This window comes from Diorhabda carinulata, chromosome 2 (assembly GCF_026250575.1).
Source record: "Diorhabda carinulata isolate Delta chromosome 2, icDioCari1.1, whole genome shotgun sequence".
Lineage (NCBI taxonomy): Eukaryota > Metazoa > Arthropoda > Insecta > Coleoptera > Chrysomelidae > Diorhabda > Diorhabda carinulata.
In genome coordinates this window covers 18,107,382-18,134,427 of record NC_079461.1, presented here as the reverse complement: position 1 = coordinate 18,134,427, position 27,046 = coordinate 18,107,382, and the positions used below count along the sequence as shown (strand labels likewise).

General features: G+C 32.4%; 1 protein-coding gene across 1 annotated transcript in view; it reads left to right on the top strand.

The window, feature by feature from the left end:
* The window catches only part of LOC130903099 (synaptic vesicular amine transporter), a 163,372-nt gene that overhangs the window by 67,746 nt on the left and 68,580 nt on the right, over positions 1 to 27,046 (top strand). Inside the window, exon 2 of the mRNA XM_057815361.1 lies at positions 4,477 to 4,642. Coding sequence (XP_057671344.1) covers positions 4,507 to 4,642 — 136 coding nt within the window. The 5' untranslated portion in view covers positions 4,477 to 4,506. The remainder of the gene's footprint in view (positions 1 to 4,476; positions 4,643 to 27,046) is intronic.

The following is a 27,046-nucleotide window of genomic DNA, read 5'->3' as shown; positions in this document are numbered from 1 at the left end:
TGATAATTTGAAACCTGAACAGATTTACAATGTTATTGTGGCGATGTTTACCAACATCTACTCTAGCTGGGGGAGGAGAAAAAGCAGCTAAGGGTTTAAAAACAACAAAGTTTGTGATAGGTAAATATAAAACCCAAGAGTGTTACACACTTGTCTGTCCAATACGATGCTCAACCATATGCGTGAATGACTGCCGCCCTCTTTAAAGACTGTTTTTTTCACCGCTTTGCGCCCGAGGTCAAGGAATTCTTCAAAAGCCTTGGTCTACCAGAAGATATTAAAGCCTTCTTTCTTTTGGACAATTGCAAAGCTCACCCGCCAATAGATGAGTTAGTTTCTGGAATTATTGCACTGTCTTGGAACCAGGTAAAAAATACAACAATCCAAAAATGCTGGAGAAAACCCTGCATCTGTCCTAACTCTACAGACTGATGAGGAAGAAAACCATCAAGACGCTCTAACCAAAGTTTTGGATGTCGTTAGAAGTGCTGACAATCCCTTGAAAAATCTACCTGAAGATGAGGTAGAGGAGTGGCTTTTAATCGATGATAATGAGCCTGTCGACATTCGTGACTGTTTTAAATCTAAGTGAAATGTGTGTTATAGTACATATTATATGAAATGTAAAATAAACTTTGTTGTATGTATTTGCATAGTGTATTTGTATTTTAATTATTAACCTAATCTTACCCACCCGATAGACCGGAATTTTTGGTAGTCCGGCACCGAGCCGGTCCCGAAAGTGCCGGATTATCGGACTACTGTACATACAAGAAACTTTTAATCACAAAAAAATTTCACAGTCAAGTTGGTAGAAGGAGAAGGTGAAAAATATTTTCAGGTTTCGCAGATGGTTACTACGGGTCGTAATAGCCAATTTAAACTTTTAAAGTGAACTGAAATCCACCTAGTAAATACCACATTGCATTTTTTATATAAGTTGGAGAATTTGATTGCAATATCTTATAAACTGTAGAGAACTCAGATTATAGAAAACCAAATCCCAATGTTTCATTCGTGATAGAGAAAATTTGTTAACATCCCATGTAGGAGCCGCCAGACTTGAACGACAGGGTTCATTGGGCCAACGCTGGGAAATCCGGTATTGGCAAACCGATAATGGTCCAAGATTGGTTGAAGTCTTGGTAAATTAGCTATCCCATATAGGCCGAATCTATGTAACATTATCTTGGCTATCCCATATTCACCCATGTCTGGCTGAACTCTGGGTAACCCGACCTCGGCTATTCTATAGTCAGCCAGGTTCGGCAGAACTCTGAATAACTACATAAAGTTTTGTTCTAATATCTTATCCATAACAGATAGCTTGACATTATAAGTAATAATTTTTTATGAATAAAATTATTTTATACATGAAAGACAATAAAAAATAGTATCACTTCTTTATGTATTTTATTAACACTATATTAAAAATCTATTATTACAAACAATCAGTCTGGTTTAGGGTTGCAGACCATTCTTGGGTTTATCTAGACAACCAGGATTGGTCTAGACTTGCACAAACCAAGCGAGGGAAGTTGTTATCATCCCAGACTTCCACCAAGTCTGGGCCAATAACCGCTTCCAAGCTATAGCCAGAGTTGTGCCAAAGTCTGAGCCTATACTGGGCCCATCGTTAAATTCTATATGGGATATACTTTCAACAAGATCATATCGGTAATTGTATTGTATCATGATTCTATGACCTATACCGTAGACATGAGTCCAAAATAATTATCAGATTCGGTGATCGGAGTGGCTGAGGAAACTGGAAATAGGTTTATCAGACGATCAAGGAACAAAGTACCATTTCGTTCGCACCTATCTGGTTCCACTTAGAATACCATTAATGGTCTTGATGTTGTCAGACCCGTAATGGATTTTATGTGAATGAAGTTTCAAGTCTTGGATAGAAATTATCTGTTTTCACTAAGAAATAAAAAATATTCGAAGATTTTACGATTTGATGTAGACGCAGAAATATATAATATGAAAATTCTGGTAGCGTGGAAGTGCTGATTTGAATATTCAACAATATTTGAACCGATACCACGTTTCTGAGACATTCATAATATACTGAAATCATATTGACACGCTAATTCTTCTGAAAAAACATTTTGATAGTTTCAATGCCTCACTAGTATGTATCAAAAACACTCCTTGGGAGTAGCATTCTCGTAGATAGTGTCAAAATTATAAGAAAATATCACATATAGCGCTCAAAACGTATACATTTAATGTAAAATTTACTTAGCTTAAGCTGAGCAGGATCCTGTAGTATCTTAGTTATAGTAGAGGTATAGTAGAGTTAGGTTCATTCTTGCAGAAGATTTAACGTCGACTTATTTTTCTTCTATGAAAGAATGAAGAGGGTGAGTTTAATGACAGATTTCACTCGAATTATCCCACTCACGGCTTGTTGTGTGGCTTTGAAGTTTAATTTGCGCATACTCAACTGACACGTGAGACAATTCAAGGTTTAAATGGATATAAAAATGTATGAAGAGGTGCGAGAATGTCGGAACTCAGATGTATTCAATTCTATGCGGAAAAATTTTTCATTCTATACAGGGTGTGTATAAAAAGTGTTAAAATTTTAACTTCATAAATATCAAATATCAAATCTTCCTTATTAAATTGAGAACGAGTCATTTTAACGATTTTTGAAAGTATCAAAATTGACAATGACAGTTGAATGAGTGTCATTTATCACAAATATACATAAAAAATTAAAACTGGTTGAAAAGTACGATAATAATTTGAAACCTCAAATATCTCGAAAAAGACTAAAAGTTGGAATAGGATTAGTAAATACAATTTGATTTGATTTGATTTTTTTACAGACCTTGACAAGATAAAAAAAATATGTTTTTATTTCTTAGTGCTTGATCAACGGGTTTACAGAAAACATTTAATATCTGGATAACGGTGAGGTTTAGGTATAGGAAAGTATTCATGAATTTGCCTTATTTTTCACCCCTGAATGCATTGAAACAGATAAAACCGGGTGGCTCTGTTTAAAAAAATGAAGAAATTTGATATTAATGTTAAGTTAAATTTTGAACACTCTTTATACACACCCTGTATAGAATGAAAAAGTTTTCAACATAGATTCAAATACGTCTGACCTTGCTTGAAGCAACCGAATAAAAATAATTTTCATATATTTAAAGGTATCCTCGTAAAAAAGTAATTCATAAGGGTCTGCAACGCAAAAATTTTTTACAAAAAAATTAATAACTCAAAAAGTATGCATTTGTTGAAAAAAGTTTTCAGACAAAAGTATACTAATTTTCGACGTAGATTTCAAAAATGTATAAATATACACGACACAGTCGACATATTTTAGTTAAATAAATCGTATCCGAAAACCCAAACGTGGAAATTTTCATGATTTTACTATAAATATTTGTCATATACAGATAGTTTTAACTCGTCGCGGAACTACAAATTGTACTAATTTAGATGTGAAATAGAATATCCCTTTCAGGTTCAAAACTCTACACTTACAATTTTCTTTACTCTACAAATTCCAAGCTTAATGACCAAGCATCATAGTTCGTCCATTTAATTATTCTTTATTAATCATAACCACACTTTTCAATGAAATTCGTTTCTATTTGAAACTTATATGCAGTGTTTTTGTATATTCATGATATTTTAGTAGCGATGTATGTATAATAAAAAATATTTTTTCATCAATTGTGAAAATATTCAAACATATTCAAAATGTGAAGATTATTTGTTAAGTGGTAGCACGTTAATAAGAATAAAATGATCACATTTGTAAGATGTTTTATCAACATTTATTAAGAAAAATATTTGGCAATATCGTAGCTGATCAAACTCCAATAAATACTCTGTTGATTAACTAGGTCAGAGTATATGTAGGATGGTAGAGTCATAGGCATTTGTACATCAATAGCAAACTCAATATCACGTCGCTGACCATGACGTTGTCTTTCCTTCCACGGTTATCATGTATTCATAAACAGAATTGCGCCGAATATTATACGACGCCAGTGTTGACATTCTTAAATGTTAAAAGTAGTAGTAGACATAGATATCACCAATCTTGGAGGAGAGAGGGTTGGATCTTCCCTTCCAAACCAATTGTTAGCAATTTGATGCATAGTGCCAAAATGGTGCAGAGCTAGTTGGTGTACCTCGTCTTTCTCAACACTCATGATTGTTATTATAGTACAGTTCACCTTACCTTGTGGTAATTTTGATGTCATAGCATTTCGCTGCATTCAACACAGGCAAATGATATCTCAATGATTAAAATATCTGTAATATCCAGTTTCTGTACGCAGGTCTCTTAAAAAAAATTGGAGTGTTGTTTTCTCAACATGGTCGTGGTTTTACTATGAAGTCAAGGTCAATAAATCTAGTAAAAATCCTTCTAATTTTACTGCTTATTTTTTCCTTATGTAATCGATTTATTGTTATTGATTTATGTTTTTTATTTTTCAGAAAAGTGTTGTATCACTGGTAGCAACTAAGATGACAGTAGTGAACGAATGGGTATCGGGGACAAAGTTTGGCGGATGGGTGCAAAGGTGCCGGGAGTCGCGCCGCCTCGTTCTGGTCATTGTTGCTATTGCACTCCTTTTGGACAACATGCTGCTCACCACCGTCGGTAAGTTTAATATCTGATGATACCGTTGACATTGAAAAAAATTTCTCTAAGTATTGTGAATGTCACAACTCAAAACTCTAAAAAACTAGATTGAACAAAGAATTATTATTGAATATTCAACTGTTTTCAGATAGCAATAGAAAACAATATTTCTTATTCTTATAAATAGGGTAAATCACATAATGTTGAAACAAAACAAAGAATTCAGTTGACGATTCACATTTAAGGTGCGTCTCCATTGAACAAAAAATGGGGAAACAAGTGTGTCAAACGCATTGATTAAAGTGCAGTTTTAACAAACATGTCTTATTTCAACAAACTATTGTTTGACAAACATTTTCACCAAACAATTGCGATTCGGCATGAAACATTAGTCAGTTATGTTTTATCGAAGAATGGGTGATTTGAACCGCCGCCGTCGTCTGGACTGCATTGCAGCAGCTTATATTTTAATGGAAGAACCTCGTTCTCGTGAATGTAGTGGTGATGATTTCCGAAATGATTTTACAGCCAGGTGTTTGTTTACAAATTTTACAAGAATGTCGAATGGGGATTTTTTTGTTAATTGATTGTTAATATCGATGATAGGACTAGTGATAAGTAAACAAAATACTACTTTTCGCCAAACAATCAGCGTTCAAGATCGTCTGGTTATAACACTCAGGTTTTTGGATTCTGTTTATTCCTATCATTCGTTGATGTATTTATTTAAGGTATCCAAACAAAGCATTTCAAAAATTGTTCCGGAGGTTTGCAGCGCAATTGTAAACTGTTTGAAAGAGTACATAAAGACACCTTCAACACACAAAGAATGGGAGTTCGTTGCTGCGGGCTACAAAAACATATGGCAGTTCGATCAATGTCTAGGAGCCCTTGATGGTAAGCATATTGTATTACAATCACCAGAAAACAGCGGGTCACAGTTTTTTAATTACAAAGGTCATCACAGTATAGTATTAATGGCACTTGTGGACTCCAAGTATAACTTTCTGTATATTAACATAGGTTGTCAGGGGAGGATGATGGGGTGTTTGTGGGAGAACTTGAAATACGAAGAAGGTCCACCTACAGACAAAACTTTGCCTGGAAGAATGTTTGCTGTCCCGTCTTTGCTTTTCACAAAAATATTTTGAAATCATTTCCAGGACAATCGAAGAAAGGTAGTGAGAAGAGAGTATTTAACTACCGGCTATGTCGGGCACGTAGATGCTCGGAAAACGCGTTTGGCTTTGTAAGCTCTGTTTTTCGTGTACTAAGAAAGCTTTTGCTTTTGAATCCAGATAAAGCAATCAGTGTTGTTTGCGCCTGTGTGTATTTACATAACTTTTTGCGAGCTAGTAAATCGTCACCACAAATTTACACGCCTCAAAATTCCTTGGACATTGTTACGCCTGAAGGAACAGTTAATTATGGACAATGGAGACAACACGAACAAGTATTGACCTTGTACTACTACTCGCAAATCCAGTGAATTTGCACAATCTGTGAGGGAGGAGTATGCCAATTATTTCTCCTCTGATATTGGCAGTGTACCTTGGCAAAAAGACTATGCTTGAGTGTAGGTGATTTGATGTATTTATTTTCTAGTAGTTTGATATGTTTGTTCAACTTTAGTCTTCGTTAGCTAATACAATACTCGTATAAATATAATTAATTAATTGTATAAAATTCGTGGAGCTTTTTTCTGACGATCCCACACCGGTGTTAATGGATGGCGATCCCACTTGACTGTCGATATTTTCCAATTGTACTGAAACAACGCTGGAAAACGTTTCCCGGGGTGTTGATTTGTCAGCCAAAAAATTAAAATAAGTTAATCCCCATCAAGGCTTCTTTTTTTCTGTGGCCCCCATCCCGGACTTACAATTTGTTGCTAGTAAATTTTTCTTTCGTCTATATTGGACTAGAAGAGTTTCAATCTTTCTTTTAATATCGCCGACATTATTTACACCTAAATCTTTTGCAATGTCATCTTATGCATTTCTTCTTTTGATTTTGTTTTTACAATCATCATTACTAGGGTCTCATAATAATGGTTTACCTTCGTAAACGTTAATTAACCTTATCAAATTCTCCTGGCTCCAAAAATCTTTACTCATTCTACGGAAAACCACACACACTTTTCCACTAAATATTTTCAATGAAAAAATACAAATAATAATATTTATATCCAAAAATTACGCCGGAAACCACTTCAAAATACAGTAAAACAAGCCAAAACGAAAAATAATGTATATACTCGTATGATATTAGTCACATGTATTAACTAGTAAAGAATGAAGCCTGACGTTTCTCGCATTAAAACCAATTTTCAGCTGGTGCGATTGTAGCATCAATAAGTACTGCAATTTAAACTCTTAATGTCTAGATAATTTTGAAAAATTTGTCGCAATTATTATTATATCAAAAACTTTTTTATAAAAAATGAAACTTTTAATAATATGGTATCACCACAGATTCATATCCTTTAAGGTTAATATGTAATATCACTTTTTAGTAGGGATGGGTATCGATGTTCGATGTTTTTTTAATCGATGATTATCTTTCGATGTTTGCAGTTATCGATGGTTTTAGATAAACATCGAAGTTTTGGTAGTTTCAATAATTCCTAGTTGTTGAAAAGCAACTTCAATTAAGAAATGTCAAATTAGCCAAGACTAATTATTTCATTATTTGAATCCCCTCCCATGAATAAAGAATGTTGTGGAACACGGGTGTACGTTTTGAGTGAATTCAGAGGGTCTTGCAAAAAAAAGAACAATCGATAGATAAATCAATGCCCAAAGAACTTTCGTTATACTTAAATTCCCGACACGAGAAGATTCACCAGAACCCTCTGCCTTTCTGGAAAATGATGAAGGACACTTACCCTATTATTTTTCAAGTACTTAGTATTCAAATATGTGTCTCTAATGGCCACTTCCGTTCCATCTGAGCGTCGATTCTCACAAGCAGGTCTGATTTTAAACTCTTTCAGAAATCGCGTTTCAAAGGATATGGCTGCGAAACTTATTTTTCTACAAGATGACAAATTTTGGGAAATTTAATACCTGATATTTTCATTTTAAAATTATTATTTTTTTAATACCAATTGATCAATTGTTCTATTTTGTTTTTAATGAATAGTACAACTTAAATTGTAAAATTTATTTCTTTTTAATAAAGTTAGTTTCGAGACTCATAACCTTGTTTTTCTCCTAATTATTTTTATGCAATAATAAGTGCAAAATTACAGATGATTTTTAATTAGGTAATACAGCTAAATACACATTAAAAATAACTGGGTTTCGTTTTCGACTTTAAAAATTAATTTCAGGATTTTATTGACCAATGAATTTAGAGAAACAAAAACTTGTATTTACCTATTAGCTATAACGCAAAATCAGTTAATTTACAACGTTTCGTTCATATTTTCATAAAAATATGATCTGAATTGTTTTTTATTCCTTTTTTGATCCATTAGGAAAGCATCGATGATTTTCTTCCGATGATTATCAACCATCGATGTTCACTAAATGAAAAAACATCGATGGCAAACATCGATGTTTTGTTTACCGATACCCATCCCTACTTTTTAGTAGTGTTCACTTAACACATTGAAAACCGCATTGCAAAATCGTTTTCTCACATATGGACCGGCTTTTTTATTGTTAATTACGTATATTATTTTTTAAATATTTTTTAGTGTACAATAGTTTGAGGTAAATTTCAATTAAAGTGCCCACGGGTGGTCACCCGGTACTCTTGTGGACCGCATGAGTCAGCGGTGAGTCATTGTTTTGGTGTTTTTATAGCTTTGACGAGTTAAAATTGACGAACATGTTTATACACGTTATATTTGTGCACTGGCATAAATAGATGTGCATAATCCAGTGTTTTATTTGTAAAAGTAATATATATATATATATATATATATATATATATATATATATATATATATATATATATATATATATATATGAAAAAAAAAATTATTAAAATGACAAAACGGGCTTTACTAAAAGTGAACTTGAACACGAAATTGACCATTTGTTTGATTCGGATGAAGAAAGTTTTTCTGACGATTCAGTTGGTGACAAGGATTATACAACAGGGCATACATCACCATCATCGAATTCTGCAGAAAGTATTGAAGCGTCTGCAAATTTATCAGACATATCAGATTCAGAAAATGAACTTGCTTTGCCTTCAAATATTTTGTCAACGAGTGATTTTGTTACTGATAGTAGAAAAACGGTTACAAAAACTGCTCAAAATCTCAAAGTGGATGACGATGTCGCAAAAAAACTTACTGGGAAGACCCAATTGATTTCTACAATTACTTCAGAGATGACGAAGTAATTGTCTTGTGACAGAGACGAATAGGCTCGCTTTGAAAAATATAAAACCAAAGCCAAAGATAAAACCATGATCAGATATTGACCTTGTGGAAATCAGAAAATTCATTGGAATCATACTATGGATAGGTCTTTTTCAGCTTCCAAAAATTCCAGATTACTGATCCACAAATAGGGGGAGTCCGGGAGAATTTGGCGGGAGGAAACTAGACTTCTGAATAATTTGGCTACCATTATGTTGTAGAAGCAATTCTAAAACCTTTATTAATGTAAACTACAGCTTAAATTGTCCTTATTTGAAATACTATAAGTCTTTTCGATCCAAAAAATAGATTTTGCGATAGATGATCGAAATAACATCAAGTAGGTATGCAAACATTGATTTTAAGTTCCTTTCAGACTTATTAAAGTGTTCAAGATGCCATTCCTATACCAAAGAAAAGAAAACCCAAGCAGAAAAAAGCACAGAATTTATTAAATGGCCCTGAAAAATGCTGTACAGGAGATAAATGATGGGCATACAATTAGGTCGACGGCTAAAAAATATTAAATCAATAGGAATACCTTGCGAAATTACATCAGGGATCCATCCAAGTTTGGGAAGTTTACAAAGCTTGGAAGCCAATTCAGATCTTCACAAGTATTCACATCAGAGGAAGAAATATTGCTTGTTTCTTACTTATTAAAGTGTAGCAAAATGAACTATGGGTTGAACCGGGAACAAGCTATGAAGCTGGCAGTTGAATATGCTAATTTTGATTCAAAGAGCTGCCCAAAATCATGGTTAGAAAGCAATTCCGCTGGAAAAGATTGGATTTTCCGTTGGAAAACCGGAAGCCACAAGCCTGTCGAGATTAATAAGCTTTAATTAAAAGAATATCCTAGATTTTTTCGAGAAGCTGAAGGAGACTAGAGAGAAGTTCAAATTTGAGCCACATAATATTTGGAACTGTGACGAGACCGGATGTACCACAGTTCAAGAGTGCCCTAAGGTATTGGCTAGCAGAAAAGTACGGTCATATCACTTCTGCAGACAGAGGGACTTTAGTGACTGCATGTTTTGCCGTCAACGCGATAGGAAATACTATATCTTCGTTTTTCCAAGAGTAAAATTCAATGATGCTTTTTTTACTGACGCTCCAGAAGGATCCGATGGAGATTCATATACGAGCGGATGGATGACTGCCAAATGTTTCACCAAATTCATGTTTCATTGTTAAATATCGAAAGCATCCAAAGGGAACCCAGTTTTGTTTATTCTTGATAATCACGAAAGCCATGTTAGCATTAAGGTCGTCCAGTATGCGAAAGCGAATGGTGTAACGTTGCTTACCATTCCTCCCCATTGCCGTAACAAGATGCAACCGTTAGACGTCGCCATATATTCACCTTTCAAGGCCCGATATAATGAAAAAATGAGCAACTGGATGATAAGTCACCCTGGAACAAAGGTTACGATTTACATCATACCTACTTTCGACAAGAGCATCATGTCTCAAGCCTTCAGTCAGTCAAACATTTTAAGCGGGTTTAAGAAGACAGGGTTATATCCGTACAACCCTAATGTGAGTCTGGAAAAACTAGGATACTAACCAAAACTCCAGAAAAAGTTGCAGCTGCCTTTTATGGGGGCTGCACTTTCTCTTGTTAAAAACCAACAGTAATCAACCATCATGGCCGAATCTCATCGTCCTTGATACCAAATTTCCATTGTTCTAAGCACATTCAAGCACCTGTAGGCATCTAGAAGTTAAACAACTAACTGTTGATAGTTTGGATCCATATTTTTGCTCAAAAATCCCCTCACTACACTTACATGTAGTATCTGGGGAACTTTTTTGCAAAATTGTCATAGTCCAGCAATTTTCTTATTTGTGGCCCAATAAAAATATCTTCCCTTAATTTGGCATCACTAAACTGGGGAAAGACTTTTCTAAGGTATTTGAATCCATAACTCTCTTTATCCAAAGCCTTTACAAAGTTTTCCATCAACCCAAGTCTAATGTGAATGAGAGGCAGAAGGACATTTTTGAGATTAACAAGGGGTATAAACAACATTTTTCATACTGTAGAATGCAGAAAATGTAGCATTTCTTTTTATAAAGGTCGTAATTTTTGTCTCTTTCGCTAACACTTTGACTAACATAACACTGTTGCTCTCATAACCCCAAATCACGTACTAAATCATTCAACCCAGGGCAAATTTGGATACTCGATCTTATGCTTTCCTGTCTTCAGTCTTTGTTAGACAAAAATAGTAGTCGTCGAAGTGGTTAGCCATACCATTGGAATTGCAAAAGGCATGTTTTTTGTCTTCTCATTCATCCACTGCACCAATGACACGCTACAACTAACACAGCACGCGTGGGGGGGGGCACTGCTTGTCTTGATTTCCAATTAAATTACCAAAATATTTGAAATAGGTTTTTTTCACATTTTCGGAAAATGAATTGCGATTTCACCATAAATTCTTCACAAATATAACAAAATTTTTGAGGAGTTTTGCAGCTGCGGTGCGTTTGACTTGACATTTTCGTATTTATAATCACTTTGTGAACCATGAACAGAGAACGACTAACTATGAAACTCAACATAATAATAATTTTTAATGTAATTTTCATGTTGTTAATACGGGATAATACATTTCAGGGATTTTTTCGGCCATAAAATTTATTGATATTAACCGCCCCTTACCTATGAAATTACCTACCTATTAATATAAGTAGGGATAATCAAGCTATTGAAAAGTGGTACATGTTAGGGCTTAGTAAATATTTTTTCTATTATTGGGCGGGTATTTCCATTTCAAAAATAAAAGTCTCGCCTGTGTTATAGAAATCTTTCGACTAGTGATCATTCATATCACTTATGTAATACTAAGATTAAGTTAAACAGATGAAAAATAGAGTCCTTAAAATGTCCAATCCAATATTTCATAAAAAAACCTTGAAATACTCCACCAACTCCTTCATGAATACTCATATCCTTCAGATATTCTGAATACACCACATCTGATACTGACTTTGACATCAGACGAGAAAACATTAGTAGTTTTGACAGTGAATTTCCGAACTTAACCGGATGTCAGATGTCAGGACATTTATATTAAGTTAGTGTTGAGAAGCTCATGGAAATTCATCTTACACAACTTGAATTAAACCTTGGAGAAAAATCTAAATATTGCTTGTGTTCGGTCGAGTGTACACAATTTTTTTCTTGGTGATTTTTTATCGAGACGAATTGATTAACTCACCACTTTCGTTATCTACGTTTGGACAAACTTCATACTATAGTATATTGATAAATTCATTGATAAAATGTTTCTGAAAATGTAGAAAATTGAATATTGAGCTGTCAATACATCTATGCAAATGAAAAAATTACACATTGTGTACTGTGGGCAGCTTAATTCAAATGTGGCTGTATTCCCTCGACTGACGACGAGATTTGGGATGGCCAATATGTTATCCCTAATTTTTTTTTATATATATTCACGAAAAATTGGATAATATAAAACTATAGACTATTCATTATAACTATTATTTCATCTAGATCCTGTCGATGCACAAAGGACATATTTTAGTTATCTATAAAGTCCTTATAAGATATTTCTAAATCAATTACAAATTTAAACGCGATCCGTCACAGTCATAATCAGATAACTAGAGCAGTTGTACATTGTCATTGGTATTCATTCTTGCAGAAGAATAAAGCAAGTCAAAATGGCCTTCTGGAATTTGAATAAGCCAACCGAAGTATACAGGAAAAGATAAGAAACTCGACAGTATTGTAACGTAACAGAGATATGACTAATTAGGCTTTCTTAATGATAATGACCGTAGACGGGAAACAATTGAATGGAAACTGTCTTTGGCTAACTATCGATTGTAATTGTTCGTATCTTTCTTTGGGAAATAACAGGCTTAAACAGTTGGCTGACTTTCAGAAGATTTAAGAGAAAATAATTCTTGGATAAATCTTGGTTAGTTGGAGCTAAGAATTGTTCATTGCTCTCCTAACGAACCGAAGACTTATCTATAGGCAGCCGCTTACATGATGAAACGTTAATTTATAATAGATAATTGTGGGTGTCAGAAATATATATATATATATATATATATATATATATATATATATATATATATATATATATATATATATATATATATATATATATATATATGAATTTGATATACAGAGTGGGAGATACGAGAACTTTATCTCTTATAGAAGTCATTAAGATGAAGATTCCGACATAACTTTTGTATTTGTATAGTTTTGTATACTTACATCTTTTTGTAAAGAAGTCTTGATGAAATAAAGTAATACAAAAATAAATTGAAACAAACACTCAGATAACTTATAGTTTTAATCTAAAATAGATTGTTTAGCGTCGTTGTTCGACAATAAATTTGATTACTTGTATATTTCTTTACTGGTACAATCTATTTCGGAACTAGTTGAGATTATATCTTTTTTTTCTGTTATGGAGTTTTAAGTTATGGAACTCGTGGAAATGGAATATAATATAATATTGCCTCTTTTGTCCTTTGAGGTATCAATTAAAAATTTGGGAGATTATATTTTACAGTGTGCTCCAAAATGCTGGGATATATCAATTTTATTCTAATGGAACGTTGACGACAAATCTGATTATTCCGGAAAAATTGGCGACCAACTGATTCAAAGTGCTTCGTGTGAGAATAACTTTTGCTGCATTTGGCTAATCTTGAAAGACCCATACAGTCGATTGTTTCTTAGTTTTGGGTTCATATGCTTATCACGATCTGATTGACATAATTTTGAAGCATCGCTATTGAATTTTTTCAGCATTTCATTGCACCAATCGCCACGAGCTTATCCTGAGAAATTGTCAAATTATGCGGTATACATCGCGATCAAATATTTTTGATCGATCGATGTTTTCTGGGACAACAGCCGATGTTTGGGAAATCGGGTCCAGCCACAAGCAAACATACAAACTTAACAGAAGAAACGGAAACTATTTAATCGCAACTATTGAAGAAAACACTGACTGACAAACTTTTTGACTAAATTTCAATATAAATCAAATTTGATAAGACACGAGGCTGCTACGACGTGATTAAAGCGACAACAACAACCACTTACTTCACTATACCGACTACAATTCCACAACAGCCGATTTCGGACGATCTTCATGAAATTCATCCTGTAACGAAGTGCAACCACGACAAATTCCGAAAACCTGCGAAACACGATAGTGCTTGATCTCACTTACTCATCACTCAAATAGCACTCAAAGACAATACTTTCTAAGTACGTTTATCATTTAAAATGTCAAACTTCATTATAGCAATGTCAGATTTGACATATTCACATCAGTGTTGCCATATCTCATAACTTAAGTACCAGTCCAGAAAAATGGATATCAAGTTAGATGCTATGATAAAGTTATAACCACGTTACCTTGTACTATTGTAAAAATTTTTTTGACTATAAGTTGTCTTAGAAGTTATTTGCTATAGTGTTTGATTAGATTACATTCTGCTTGATAACGCGTAAGCCTTAATAAGAATTAAAATGCATCACTTCACACATCACCGATGCCTCTGATCTACTCTCGACATGTCAGCAACAGAGATTTCCTCGCTGAAAACTCAAACACGGATTGCTATTTATATACCCAGTTATTAGATATATAGTATTTGTTCGATCGCTCGTGACATACATGGAAGTGTAGAGTTAGGACAAAAACAAAAAAAATTCAATGAACATTTAAAATATTTCGAGTCTAAAAAAAGTTTTCATTTTTTTGTTAATTAGTATATAAAAAATTTATGAACAAATAGCGTAAAAAAATTTCACTTGGCGTTGTTTCATGCCATTACTTAATGTAAAAACGTCAATAACTTGTCAATTAATGAAAAAAAAAATTTCAACATCACTTTTGTAATAATTCATAAATTTTTAAGTTTAAGAAATTATTATAAACAAAATAATGAACTTTCTCAAACTTTTTTCACGTGATTTATTTATTTAAAAATTTAAAGAAAAATTATTTAAATTTTTAGACCGTCATTTATGCAAATGAAAAATGTAAAAAATATTTTAAGTTGCATAACTTCTTGAAAAATTACGTTAAAAGTTTAATTCCAAACAGACCTTATTGTTTAAAATGTTTAGAAGACAGTATGATTTTTTTAGATTTTTAAATTTATATTTATTGGATTAAAAATTATTTATTGCGGTGTACTGTCTTTAGCGGCGATGAGCTGATAACTTAACGGACGCCCTATTTTCAGCGTTAAATTAAAATTATTTATAATAGAAATAGAGTTCCGAGAGCCAAAACTTTTTTATTCGAAATTTCCTCATCTTAATATTTCTAGAGTTATAGACAAGAAACCAAATGCCGTTTTTTCGTCTTAATTTATTAATAACAATTGGAATTTTTTGTGTGCTATAAAATTCTCAAAACACCTTTTCCATATTGTCATTCTGGATCGAATGAGCTATCACTCATATTTTTAGGAGCTTTATCACTATTTTTCACGTTTTTGAAATGTTGACTAGACTAACAGTCATAAAGGCCGCTTGACATAATGCAATATAACGTACAAGAAATTGCATGCAAGTCTCTGTAAACAGTAATAGTAAACAAATTCCTAACCTCAAATTTTTACTAATATTTTGTACATAGTTTAACAATGAAAATAACGAAGCTTAGTTTTACGGAAATCAGCTGCTTTGTTAAGCCAAAAGTAACTAGATTGCAACTTGCATACAATAAAAACGACACGAAACTGATAATTTCAAGATCTTGTATGAAACTATCAAATGAACTTAACCTGCGCATGCTTTGATCAAGAAATTAGCATCATGTCATGCGGCCTTTAATGCAGGTTATTGTTTCTCATAAAATATTATGTGATGGTTTTATACTTAATTTTTTTTTTATTTTCAGATAAATTTTCACACAGTTAAGCGATTATCAAACAGAAACTAAGCATCCAAAATGTCCAAAATTATCGTGAGACTTCTCAACTCATGTACAAATATTTACACAATTTATACTGATAAGTGCTCACGTATTTACTGAAAATTTCCTTCTTCTTAGTGCTATTTTTGAAATTAGTAATAATAGGATGAACGGCAAATCGTTGAACTTAGCCTACATTTGTTTATAATGAATATAAATAACGATAAAAAATGATAAATATTATTATAACCCTACAACAATTCACCCAAACTTTTTATTATTTGAAAAAGTGATGTAAATCTTGTTCTGTTAGCTTTCTTTCTTAAAACTAACCAATATTCCTCCCATATTATTATCCTTATTTTTGCTAAATAGTGAGAATTTTCGGCATCGATTTGGCACATTTTTTAGGTTATAATTTAACCGATGGTCAGATAGAATCCGACTACGTATTTTCTGAAAATTCTAGTCCGTTCTGGATGTGAATCGGAATCTATAAAGTGCTTTCGGTCATTTTGGAAATGATCAAACCGCTCAAAAATAGATACATTAGATAAACAGTTACTGCTATCTATTTTTAATTAATTATAGCTTTCAGTTGCGAATTTTACTGCTCTACCATTACCTCAATCTTTACTTGACTAATACGCTAAAATATTTTATTTTTCTATTTTAAGTTTGAAAAAAATTTACAATAATCATCATTGGATGGACAGTCGCTGAAACGTGAATAATTTGATATTCAAAATAACTGAAATAAAATGGAAAATGAAAAGTGCAAATACTAGGGTGGTCACAATTTTTATTCACATGAACAATTCCAAGAGGTTCAAAACATTCAGAAATTATATGTTGGCGCTTTTACCATTGTGTCAATTATTGTTTGAGAGAAGGAGCTCGGTTTTCAATTGAAAATGCATCCAAGCAAAAGAGAAAATAGCGCCTAAAGTGCCTCGAAAACATAATAGCATCATTCACTCAGAATCTCAGAAATATAAAGTGCCATAAAATTATAGGAATTTTATTCCACCCTAAAACGAAATCTCTATCAAACGTTTTAGATAAAATATAATGACCAAAGGCATTACTCAAACGCAAAATTCTCTACTCTTAATTTTATTACCTAAGGCAGTAAATGAGGTTATGGTTTACTTTAGGAATTCGTTCACCATCAAAATTAATTTATGTCATTTGAGTGTAATAAAAATCACACCCCCTTTCAAATTTATATTACTCGTTATTTTAAAAATATTATAGAAAAATAGTTGTTATTGAAAAACCTTATCACTATGTGACTTAAAAAGTTATCAACTATATCTATGCAAGCGATTTTTTTAGTTTTTTTTTTCAATTTCGCAATTTAATAATTTCATATCATGCTTTCATGCTCACAAAAAAATCACTTTTTGAGAAATAAAATTCTCTTTGTTCGTAGATGAACCACAGCTTAAAGAAGCGTAGTCTTGTATCATCTTGAGGATGGTACATGCCAAAGAATTTTCAAAAGATAAATGAACCTATTAATATAACTTTTTCACTTCACAGTGGATGTTTACGATTATTGTATGAAAAATTCCGAAAAATGCGACAACAAGCGATATCATGAAAAAAGTTCATCAAATGGTATTGGACGATCATCGTATTAAGTTACACGCATGACGCATGACTTTGGACGAAAGGAATATTCGAATGGACATTTCCGAGCCCTCATTGGAAAAGTTGGAGTAAAATAAGTCGAATGTTTCGCGTCGAGCTGTAGATGAAACCTAGCTTCACCAGTACTCTCCTGAAATGTGAAGCAGTGAAGAAAGGTGATTGTGAAAGACTTTTCCATTAGGACCATGCACCTTCTCACAATTGAGTGATCGCTAGGGCTCAAATTAACGAACCGTACCTCGAACTAGTTGACCACCCACCATATTACCAGATCTGGTACCCAATGAGTTTTTCCAGTTAATTAACCAAAGTTTAACTTACAGGGAGAGATATTGATTAGAAGAGAACGTATGCAACCCTCTTTTTTTCAAGATGACAAGAACTATTGACTGAAAGGGTGAAAAAGGCTAAATAATTGCTGGAAAAGTGTATTAACTTAGAAGAAGACTGTGCTGGGAAATAATAGTATATTATTCAACAAGCGTATAATGATGGCTATTAATCATGAAGATGAAATTGCAACATGAGCCTCCGGCTCATGTTGTAACATCTGAGTGAGTAATAGCCATTATGCGCGTGTTGAATACTATACTTTATCCACAACTATATAATAATAATCCAAATATATTTCTAATGAACATTATTTTTTATTAATGGTAACGTTATCAATACACAATAAATTTATGTTTATTTACTTACATAATAATTATTAATAGTTACATTACAATTGTTAAAATTCATGCCAGGGATAACTTTGTCAGTCATCTGAGTATGATTGAAAATCATGGGACTTGGATTGGCACTAGAGCACAAGATTTTTCATTGTATTAGAACTAGTATAATGTTTGTTAATTTCGTTTGAAATCTAATTTCCTCTTTTCATTTTATTGGTTATGTTGTCATCTATACAACCTTCGGCAACTGTGGTTGATTTCCATCCCCCTAACTGCTTTACTGCTGTAATGTCACCTCCTGCGCTAACGCAAATGGTTGCAGATGATCTTTGGAACGAATGTCCTGTGTACAATTCGGGATTTTTTAATTTTAAAAACATAACAATGTGCTTGCCCATAGAAGATAATTTGTTAATGCTTACTCTTTGAATAGTACATTTGCCATTTTGATAATTTAAAAATAATAATGGGCATTTAACATGAGATGGGCGACACATTTTCATGAAATTCCACCAAAATGTTTCCAGTAGTTTTGGCAAAATCGTAAAAAATGCATATGAATGTATTTATATTGAGAATTAATCAAATTGACAGCTGACCCAACTTATCCCAACCTTAACCCTATCCTTACCTCATACTATATTGTTTTATATAGAGTAAAAGTTGGTAACCATGTTCATATTAATTTTTAATTTAGTCAAGTTGGCAGACGATAAGCACTCTTAGATATGTTGAAGTGATAGTGTGACAAAAAAAAATTGTGACAGGCAAACGTGTTCCAATTTGTAATTTTAAGAATTTTTAAGTATTGGCCAACAATCCGACGAATGTTAGCAAGAGTTTTGTTAATCAAAACAAGTATCATTTCTTCATCATTTCTCAATAAAGAACCCAAACCCTCTAAAAATAACAACAATTTTCTTCAACGCTATTTATCTAGAATTTTCTTTACTAGGCAAACTCCAATAATCTTGCAGTTTTCTTATGTATGAAATAAAATTCCTAATTGAGCCCTTAACGTGGAATTATAATGCTTATTTTGATGAATTATTGAGGTTGAAGCAATCAAAATCGGATATCCCAAATCTAAACACACCCAAGACTTTTGAATTTTTAAATTATCAAGCTGATGCTCTCATTGAATAAATAATTCAGTCATATTGGTTAAAATGTTGCATCTAGCTTTAGTTAGCAAAGCAAAACGTGTTTCCGTGTAGAGGAAGCCGTTTGCAGGTAATCTTGTAATCCAAGCTGCATATCTCACAATATTGTTATCAAAAAGTTCGCACTAAATTTTGGTACATCACCAAAATGTATTTATAATATATAGTTTCTAGGAAAAACGGGGGTCCTCCTATTTTGCGCTGAGATCACGTTCCAAAGAACTGAGCTTAATCTAAGCCCTTTCCTTCTGGGGTACGTGTGGTGCGATTCAATTTGAGCGCATCTTCAAATTACAAAAAAGAGCTATTGGATATTCATTTGGACTAAAAAGTAGGACTCACTTCTTTAAAAGATTGAAAATTCTGACTTTCTTATTCATCTTTGAATCCGTTTACCTAATTCGTAAGCAGGATTCTCCAATTTCAGAAAGATCATTGCACGGCTATCCATTTAGCAGCTCCACGTTACCTACTCCACGTTCAGAATTAATTAAGGGCTGAATATGTCACGATGGAAAAAAATGCACAATCACTTGCCAATTGAAATCAAATCGACAACATCTTTTCCCGCAATCCACAATAATTTGAGGGTATATTTACTGGAAAATGCCTTCTATCCTGTAAACGACTTCTATTCTAATAATAATATTTAATTCCGAGCATGCTGCATACTGGTTTGATTGCTATGAACATATATACGTATCCATAAAATGTATATTTTTATCGAATAAAGGAGATTCTACAACTATTTTAACCTACAGTTATTTCAAATTAACACCTACTGTAAGCTGTGAAATACTACAGCCAGAAGTCTAGAAACAAATTAGCCCCTCTGTGGGGCGTCGGCCTTATGTTGAGAAACACTGGGTTAACTCAATAATAGTTTCCCAAAAGTCCTATTATTATGTTTTACAACAGTTTTTTCAATGATAAAAATGTAAACAACGCATCGTTTTATTGTTTATTGACAAGAGTTTTCAAAAATCTGCGTTCGCATTTAGAGGAGTGCGGGCACTTCGTGAGGGCGGCATTCAGATGATGTTATTTTAAAAAAAATCTATTGTTGAATACATTTTTCAATTTTATAAATTTTATTGCATTGTGTTCATTATTATTAGATAACAAAGTTGATCCCGATCTAGCCTAGACAAAGAGGAAATGATTTAAAGTACCCACGAATCAGAAGACTCACTAGAAGAAGAAGAATCACTAGAAAGTATGAGGTTGACAATTCTTCTTACTCTGTTTCTTCAACATTTTCTTCCTCATAAAGTTCTTCTCCAAATTTTGCTTCATATCCAAGTGATCTCACCATGTTGTCTTGGTCATCCTCATAACTACCTTCTGTTGTGTCCACTTCTTGTTTCAAATGATTTTAACAAATCATTCTACAATAATAACGAAAGTTCAAATCATTCTACAATAATAATGAAAGTTTTATTCATTTTATCAATATTTTTAGGGCTGTCAAACAAAAAGCACAATTTTGATTAACGAAACACTCACAAGAGAAAATTATCAATTAACACTTATAAATAAACTTTACCATGCTTGAGTTCGATGACTTAAAATACTGCAATGGAAACGTTCAATTCAGCGCTTAGAAACAGGAAATATGCATCAATTCAAGAGAATACCGATAATAACGTAGAAAAAGATATTTTTCTCATTTCTAAGTCTTAGAAGTCGTTAAGTTTGAGCAATACATAACATATTGTTTGTTGTATGTTTATATTTAATTTTTTATTTTAGTAGAATAATGTCAAGTTATATTTCCTTTTTTTTTTCTTAGATTATAAGTCACAGATAAAAAACGTCGAAAGGATATTTAACAGAATTTGTTAAAATTGACACTGTTGTCATAGTTTGGTTTTCAGTTGACTATGACAACATTGTCAATATTGATAAATTTTGCACAATCAACGCACCAATCCATTATTGTTCCAGCCATGAAGAATCAAGCAAGAATCGTGACTCAACATATTAACATAGAATTACTTAATTTCAGTTATTTTTTTAAACTACTTAACCGATTGTACGTGCCTATTGCGTCATCTTTTTTCGAGGGGTAAAGGGTGCGTGGGCAGGGGGAGGCTAGCGTGGTTGGATAGTTGCACTCGTGAAGTTTTAATAGCCATGAGTCACTTTGACGGAAAGCGTCGCGCTTTTTGTGTTCGCACGTTCAAAATAAGGATTAAGACACATTAGTGAAGCTCCGAGTGAAGTTAAATCAAAATATGGGTTAAGCTTTTTGAAAAGACCGGTTTAAAACACCAGCAAAGGGTCGTCCAAGACCGTCTAGGACCACAGACCATATTGATAGGGTGAAGGGGTGAGTACGAGAAAATACGCATGTGTCTACTCGGAAGTGATCAGCAGCTTTAAACTTGTCGCGACGAAGTTTACAGCGAATTTTGAAGTTGGTTGGAACTGCATCATTAAAGTTCCAGTTAACACAGGAATTACGAGATACCGACTTTGGAGTAAGGTTAGAATTTGCTGAAGAAAAGTTTAGTCGATTATCCACTTTTGACAACATCTTTTTTTTAGATTAGGCTCATTTTCATTTAAATGGATTCGTAAATCGACAAAATTGTCGTTATTGGACCGAAAAAAATCCAAAAATGAAACATCAAGAGTGGCCTGTCACACATCGAATGTCTCTATGGCGGCTGTGAGATACCTTGGCCCGCACGTAGCCCTGAATTGACGCCTCCTGATTTTTTTGTAAAGACACCTCAAACATAAAGTCTACATATCTCTGCGTTCGCGTTTAGAGGAGTGCCCTCTTCGAAAGGGGCGTCATTTAGATGATTACCTTATGTATGTATGTTTTTAGCCTATACTTAATAAATGCGCCACCCTACAATGAATACAACAATTTTTGGGCTGGTTGTGTCGTGTTTCAATAAAACTTTGATAAGACAAATTCAGTGACAAATGAGCATTTGACACTTCATTACGAGGGTTGTTTGAAATCCTCACTAAAATATTGGACACTTAGTTACTGAGAAACGCATAAATGAGTCATAAAGATTTTTCTCAAAATTAAAAAGTGAGTACTATCATTAAATATTCATTTTTGAAAGGCAATACGCCTTACGCAAATTGATGACGCAAAACTATGACAGCTATATCATCGAAAAGGTGCACAAAATGTTTGTGTGCGACTGTTGGATTTAGGTCAGAGCGATAGAAGAGTTTATCATCATATCAAACGAATGTATTTGCTATATACTAACTGAAAAATAAGGTAGGTATAAACCTGCGTTTCTAGTAAAATGAGTCCCACTACATTTCTGGAATGGAAACACATGAAGACTGTGAATTGCTTAGGAAAAAACGGCAATTCAATCTTTTTCGTTTTAACGGCGGATTACGAAAAAAATTTTGAGAATAAAAAAAATGGAAAGTTATATTGGTTTCAGGGCTTCATGAAAATGCACTCAATCACGTATAATTTTTGATAACATTTTTCCAAATAATCAAATGGAGTTCATACATTTTTTCACAATCTACACAAAAAAATCGAACAAATTGAAAAAAATATTATGCAAAAATGTTGATACATCATGTTTTTATAATTAAAAATAATAGCACTTTCTCTCAAAATTGATCTTTTCTCATATTTAATCTTTTTTATTAAGTAATCATTAAAGATATGAACAGAAACAACTTAAAATTACTCATTGTGATCAAATGTGATCAAATGTGAAATATCAAAAAATATCATTGACTGTGAAAAATTGAAAATTTTCACCATTAAAAAAATGGTATCTCACTACGGTTTATTGTTAAAGAGAATTTAAAGTCATAAGACCGCGTAAAATCTTCAATCTTTTTTCCTATATTTTTTTACAGAAATTCATCGAAATCTGATGATTTTTCGATTTTCTAGAGCATTTATGATAAGACTTGAAGTCAGAAAACCATATGATATATAAGTGAGATAAAAGTGAATAAACAAATATTTTTCAATTTTTCTTTCCAAAATGTTAGTTTTTTGTGTAGATTAACAGAAAAAATATATGAACTGCGTTTGAGGCTTTGTAAGAAAGTTATGAACGATTATATGCGATGAAGTGCGTTTATGATCGCATTGAAAGACATAAAAGTATATGAAATCTCCAGGTGGGATAGTTCCTATATTCTTTTGGATAAATTCGCCACAAAAACGAAGATTTTAAGAAAAAAATGATCGAAATCGGATGATTTTTCGATTTTCTATGATAACATTTGAAGTCAGAAAACCATATGAAATCTTTAAGTGAGATAAAAAAATGGACAAACAAACATTTTTCAATTTTTCTTTCCAGAATATTCGTTTTTTGTGTAAATTAACAAAAAAATATGTGAATTGCGTTTGGTACTTTATAAAAAAGTTGTGAACGATTATATGCGATTAAGTGCGTTTATGATCACATTTAAAGTTATAAAACCATATGATATCTCCATGTGAAATATTTCCCATATTTTTTTGTCATAAATATGCCGTAAAAACGAAGATCAAGAGAAAAATCTCATCGAAATCAGTTGATTTTTCGATTTTCTAGATCCAAAAAACGAGGGGACCGCGAAAGTATGAAATTACCGAAAAAACTACTACTGTAATAAAAGTTAAAATGATATTGTCGTCAGAAAAATGATAACAACAATTTTTTAGGTTTGTTAAAATTAATCTTTAAAATAATATTTTATTATGTTAAAATAAGTCGAAAACGTGGCAACGCCGCCCAACATAAAGTTTTTTCTATTTTTTGTATTAATAAGAAATGTGTTGTTGATATATCGCCATTTAAAACCCAACTAACACATGTTTTAATATTACATATTAAAAATAATACAGTCCACACATCAACAATTAGTCTATTTGAACCAGCAAAGAATTTTAAACATTTTGGTCTTCGATCCAGATAAATATAAGATAGAAAAATATCTAAACAGTGTAAAAACTATCTGGAATTTAACAACAATCGAGTGTGTCCAGTGGCCCAGAGAAGTGGCAAAGAAAAATATCGAGCGAAGTAACAAGCGATAGTGACTAACTGACTGAACGACTGCAATTCAGGTACTTTTTCCATACAATTCCTATTTTATTCTATTTTTTCCTTTACCTTAGGATCATTTGTTCTATTTAATCAGAAAATGGTCGAAATTCTTCAATAAACTATTGAAAATTGATTCAATTATTTCAATAAAAATTACAATTTAAATGTGTTAAGATAATTTTAGCGGTATTTTACATCGCAACAAGATATGCGACGTATTTTTCTTACAATTTTCAATTGAACAGTTTATAATAATACAATTTATTTTCTATTCAGTCTAGGCAATTTATAACACAATTTCATTAGTTTGATTTATAAAAATCACATGCAATTATTTTAAAAGATACAAATTACTACTTTACTTACAATTTTAAGCCTAGTAAGAAGGTACAATCAATGTTAAGCAATTGAAGTAGCTATTTCATCACAATTAAGGTGCAATTTTCTGTCGTAGGTTATTTTTTGATAATAAATTACAATTTAAACTGCAATAATGCCCCCAATAGAGAATATTGACCTCACAATTTTATACCGTAAAAGAGGTACAATTAAACAAAAACTTACATTATTAGAAAAATTCATAGATAAAATTAACGAATCAGATCCAGGATTTAATGAAATACAAATGCGATACGACAATCACTTAAATTTATTAGATGAATTTGACAAAATCCAATCGATTATAGAGTCTGAATATAAAGAGGATGACTTAGATGAACAATTCAATGAACGCGATACATTTCAAGATAGATATTATGCTGCTTTTGATTTTTTGAAACAATTTATACAAACTTTACAACCACGTCTAGATACAAGCGTTGAACAAAATTCAAATTCAGTTAACAACATTTCGTCGAATAATTTTGATCCTCTTCAGAATGTTTTATTACCAAAGTTAAAATTACCTAGCTTTGATGGAGAGTTTCATCATTGGCTTCAATTTAAAACCAATTTTAAAACTATGTGACAATACAAATTTGAATGAGAATCAGAAATTTCAGTTTTTAAAGGCGTCTCTAGAAGGGTACGCTTCTCGATTTATTGAAGGTTTAGACAGTACAGACAAACCATTTGAAAGAGCTTGGAACCTTTTAGGTGAAAGATTTGATAAAAAACAATTCTTAATCGATAGCCATTTCAAGTCTATTCTAAGTGTGCAAAATATTGTTAGAGAAAATTATATACAATTCCGTAAGTTATTAGATGAAATTTCTAAACATTTAACATCGCTAGAAGGCTTAGAGTTAACTAAAGATATTTTATACAACTCCTTTATTATTTATATTGTGTCCAATAAATTGGACAAAAATACGATTCGTGACTGGAAAGAAATGAAATATCATTCTGAATTACCAACTTTGGACGAATTTATGAATTTCTTGAAAGACAAATCTGACATTTTACAATGTTTGGACGAGTCTCAACAATCAACTAAATCCATAGGCAATTTAAGTAAGAATAAGAACAATCCAGTACATATGCTTTTATCAACAAATAAATCATTGTCCTGTAATTATTGTAAACAAGCTCATACAATTTATAAGTGTCCTCAGTTTTTAGCTTTAAATGTTGATACAAGAATTCATAAAATTAAAAATTTGCACTTATGCGAAAATTGTTTACTTGCAGGTCATGATAAACAAAATTGTAAACACGGCAAATGTACAATATGCAAAAGGAAGCACAATACACTGCTTCACAAACAATATAATGTAGTACCCCCGGCAAATAATCCTTCTAATGAACCAACAACTTCGATGAATGTAGTTGTAAACCACAATAATTCAAATACGATTTTAAAAGCGGAAACTTTCGCCAATTCACTGTTATCTACCGTCTCATGTCAAATTAAAGACAACCAAGGCAATTTTCATCAAATAAGAGCACTGCTGGATTGTGGAGCTCAATCCAATATAATAACTGAAAGGCTATGTAGTTTACTAAATATACCATTGTTACCTACCAATGTCTCAATTTCTGGAATAGGTAAATCTGTATCTTATATAAATAAAAAATGTTCTATTTCTCTTTATTCTTGCGTTAATGATCATGAATATACAATTTCATGTTTAGTCGTCCCTGTAATAACTGGTAATATTCCATTTGCTTATTTTAATCCTAGTACATTAAAGATACCGGAACATGTTCAATTATCTGATCCCAGTTTTGGATGTCCACAAGAAGTCGATTTATTGTTGGGCGCCAATATATTTTGGGATTTGTTATTAAACGAAAAAATAAAATTGGGAAATAATATGTTAGTTAACACTGTATTTGGATGGATAGTAACAGGTGCGCTTCCAATTGATAATAATAAAACAATCATATGTAACCTTTCAAGTCATATTCCTGAAGATGACCAGTTAAAGAAATTCTGGGAAATTGAAGAAATAAAAGGTAGTAATCAATTTTTATCTCAAGGCGATATTGTGTGTGAGTCTTTATTTAACGAAAATACTTTCCGCATAGAAAACGGTCAGTTTGTAGTAAAATTCCCGTTAAAACAATCCCCAGAACTATTGGGCAGGTCTAAACCCGAAGCAATTAGAAGATTTAAGACATTAG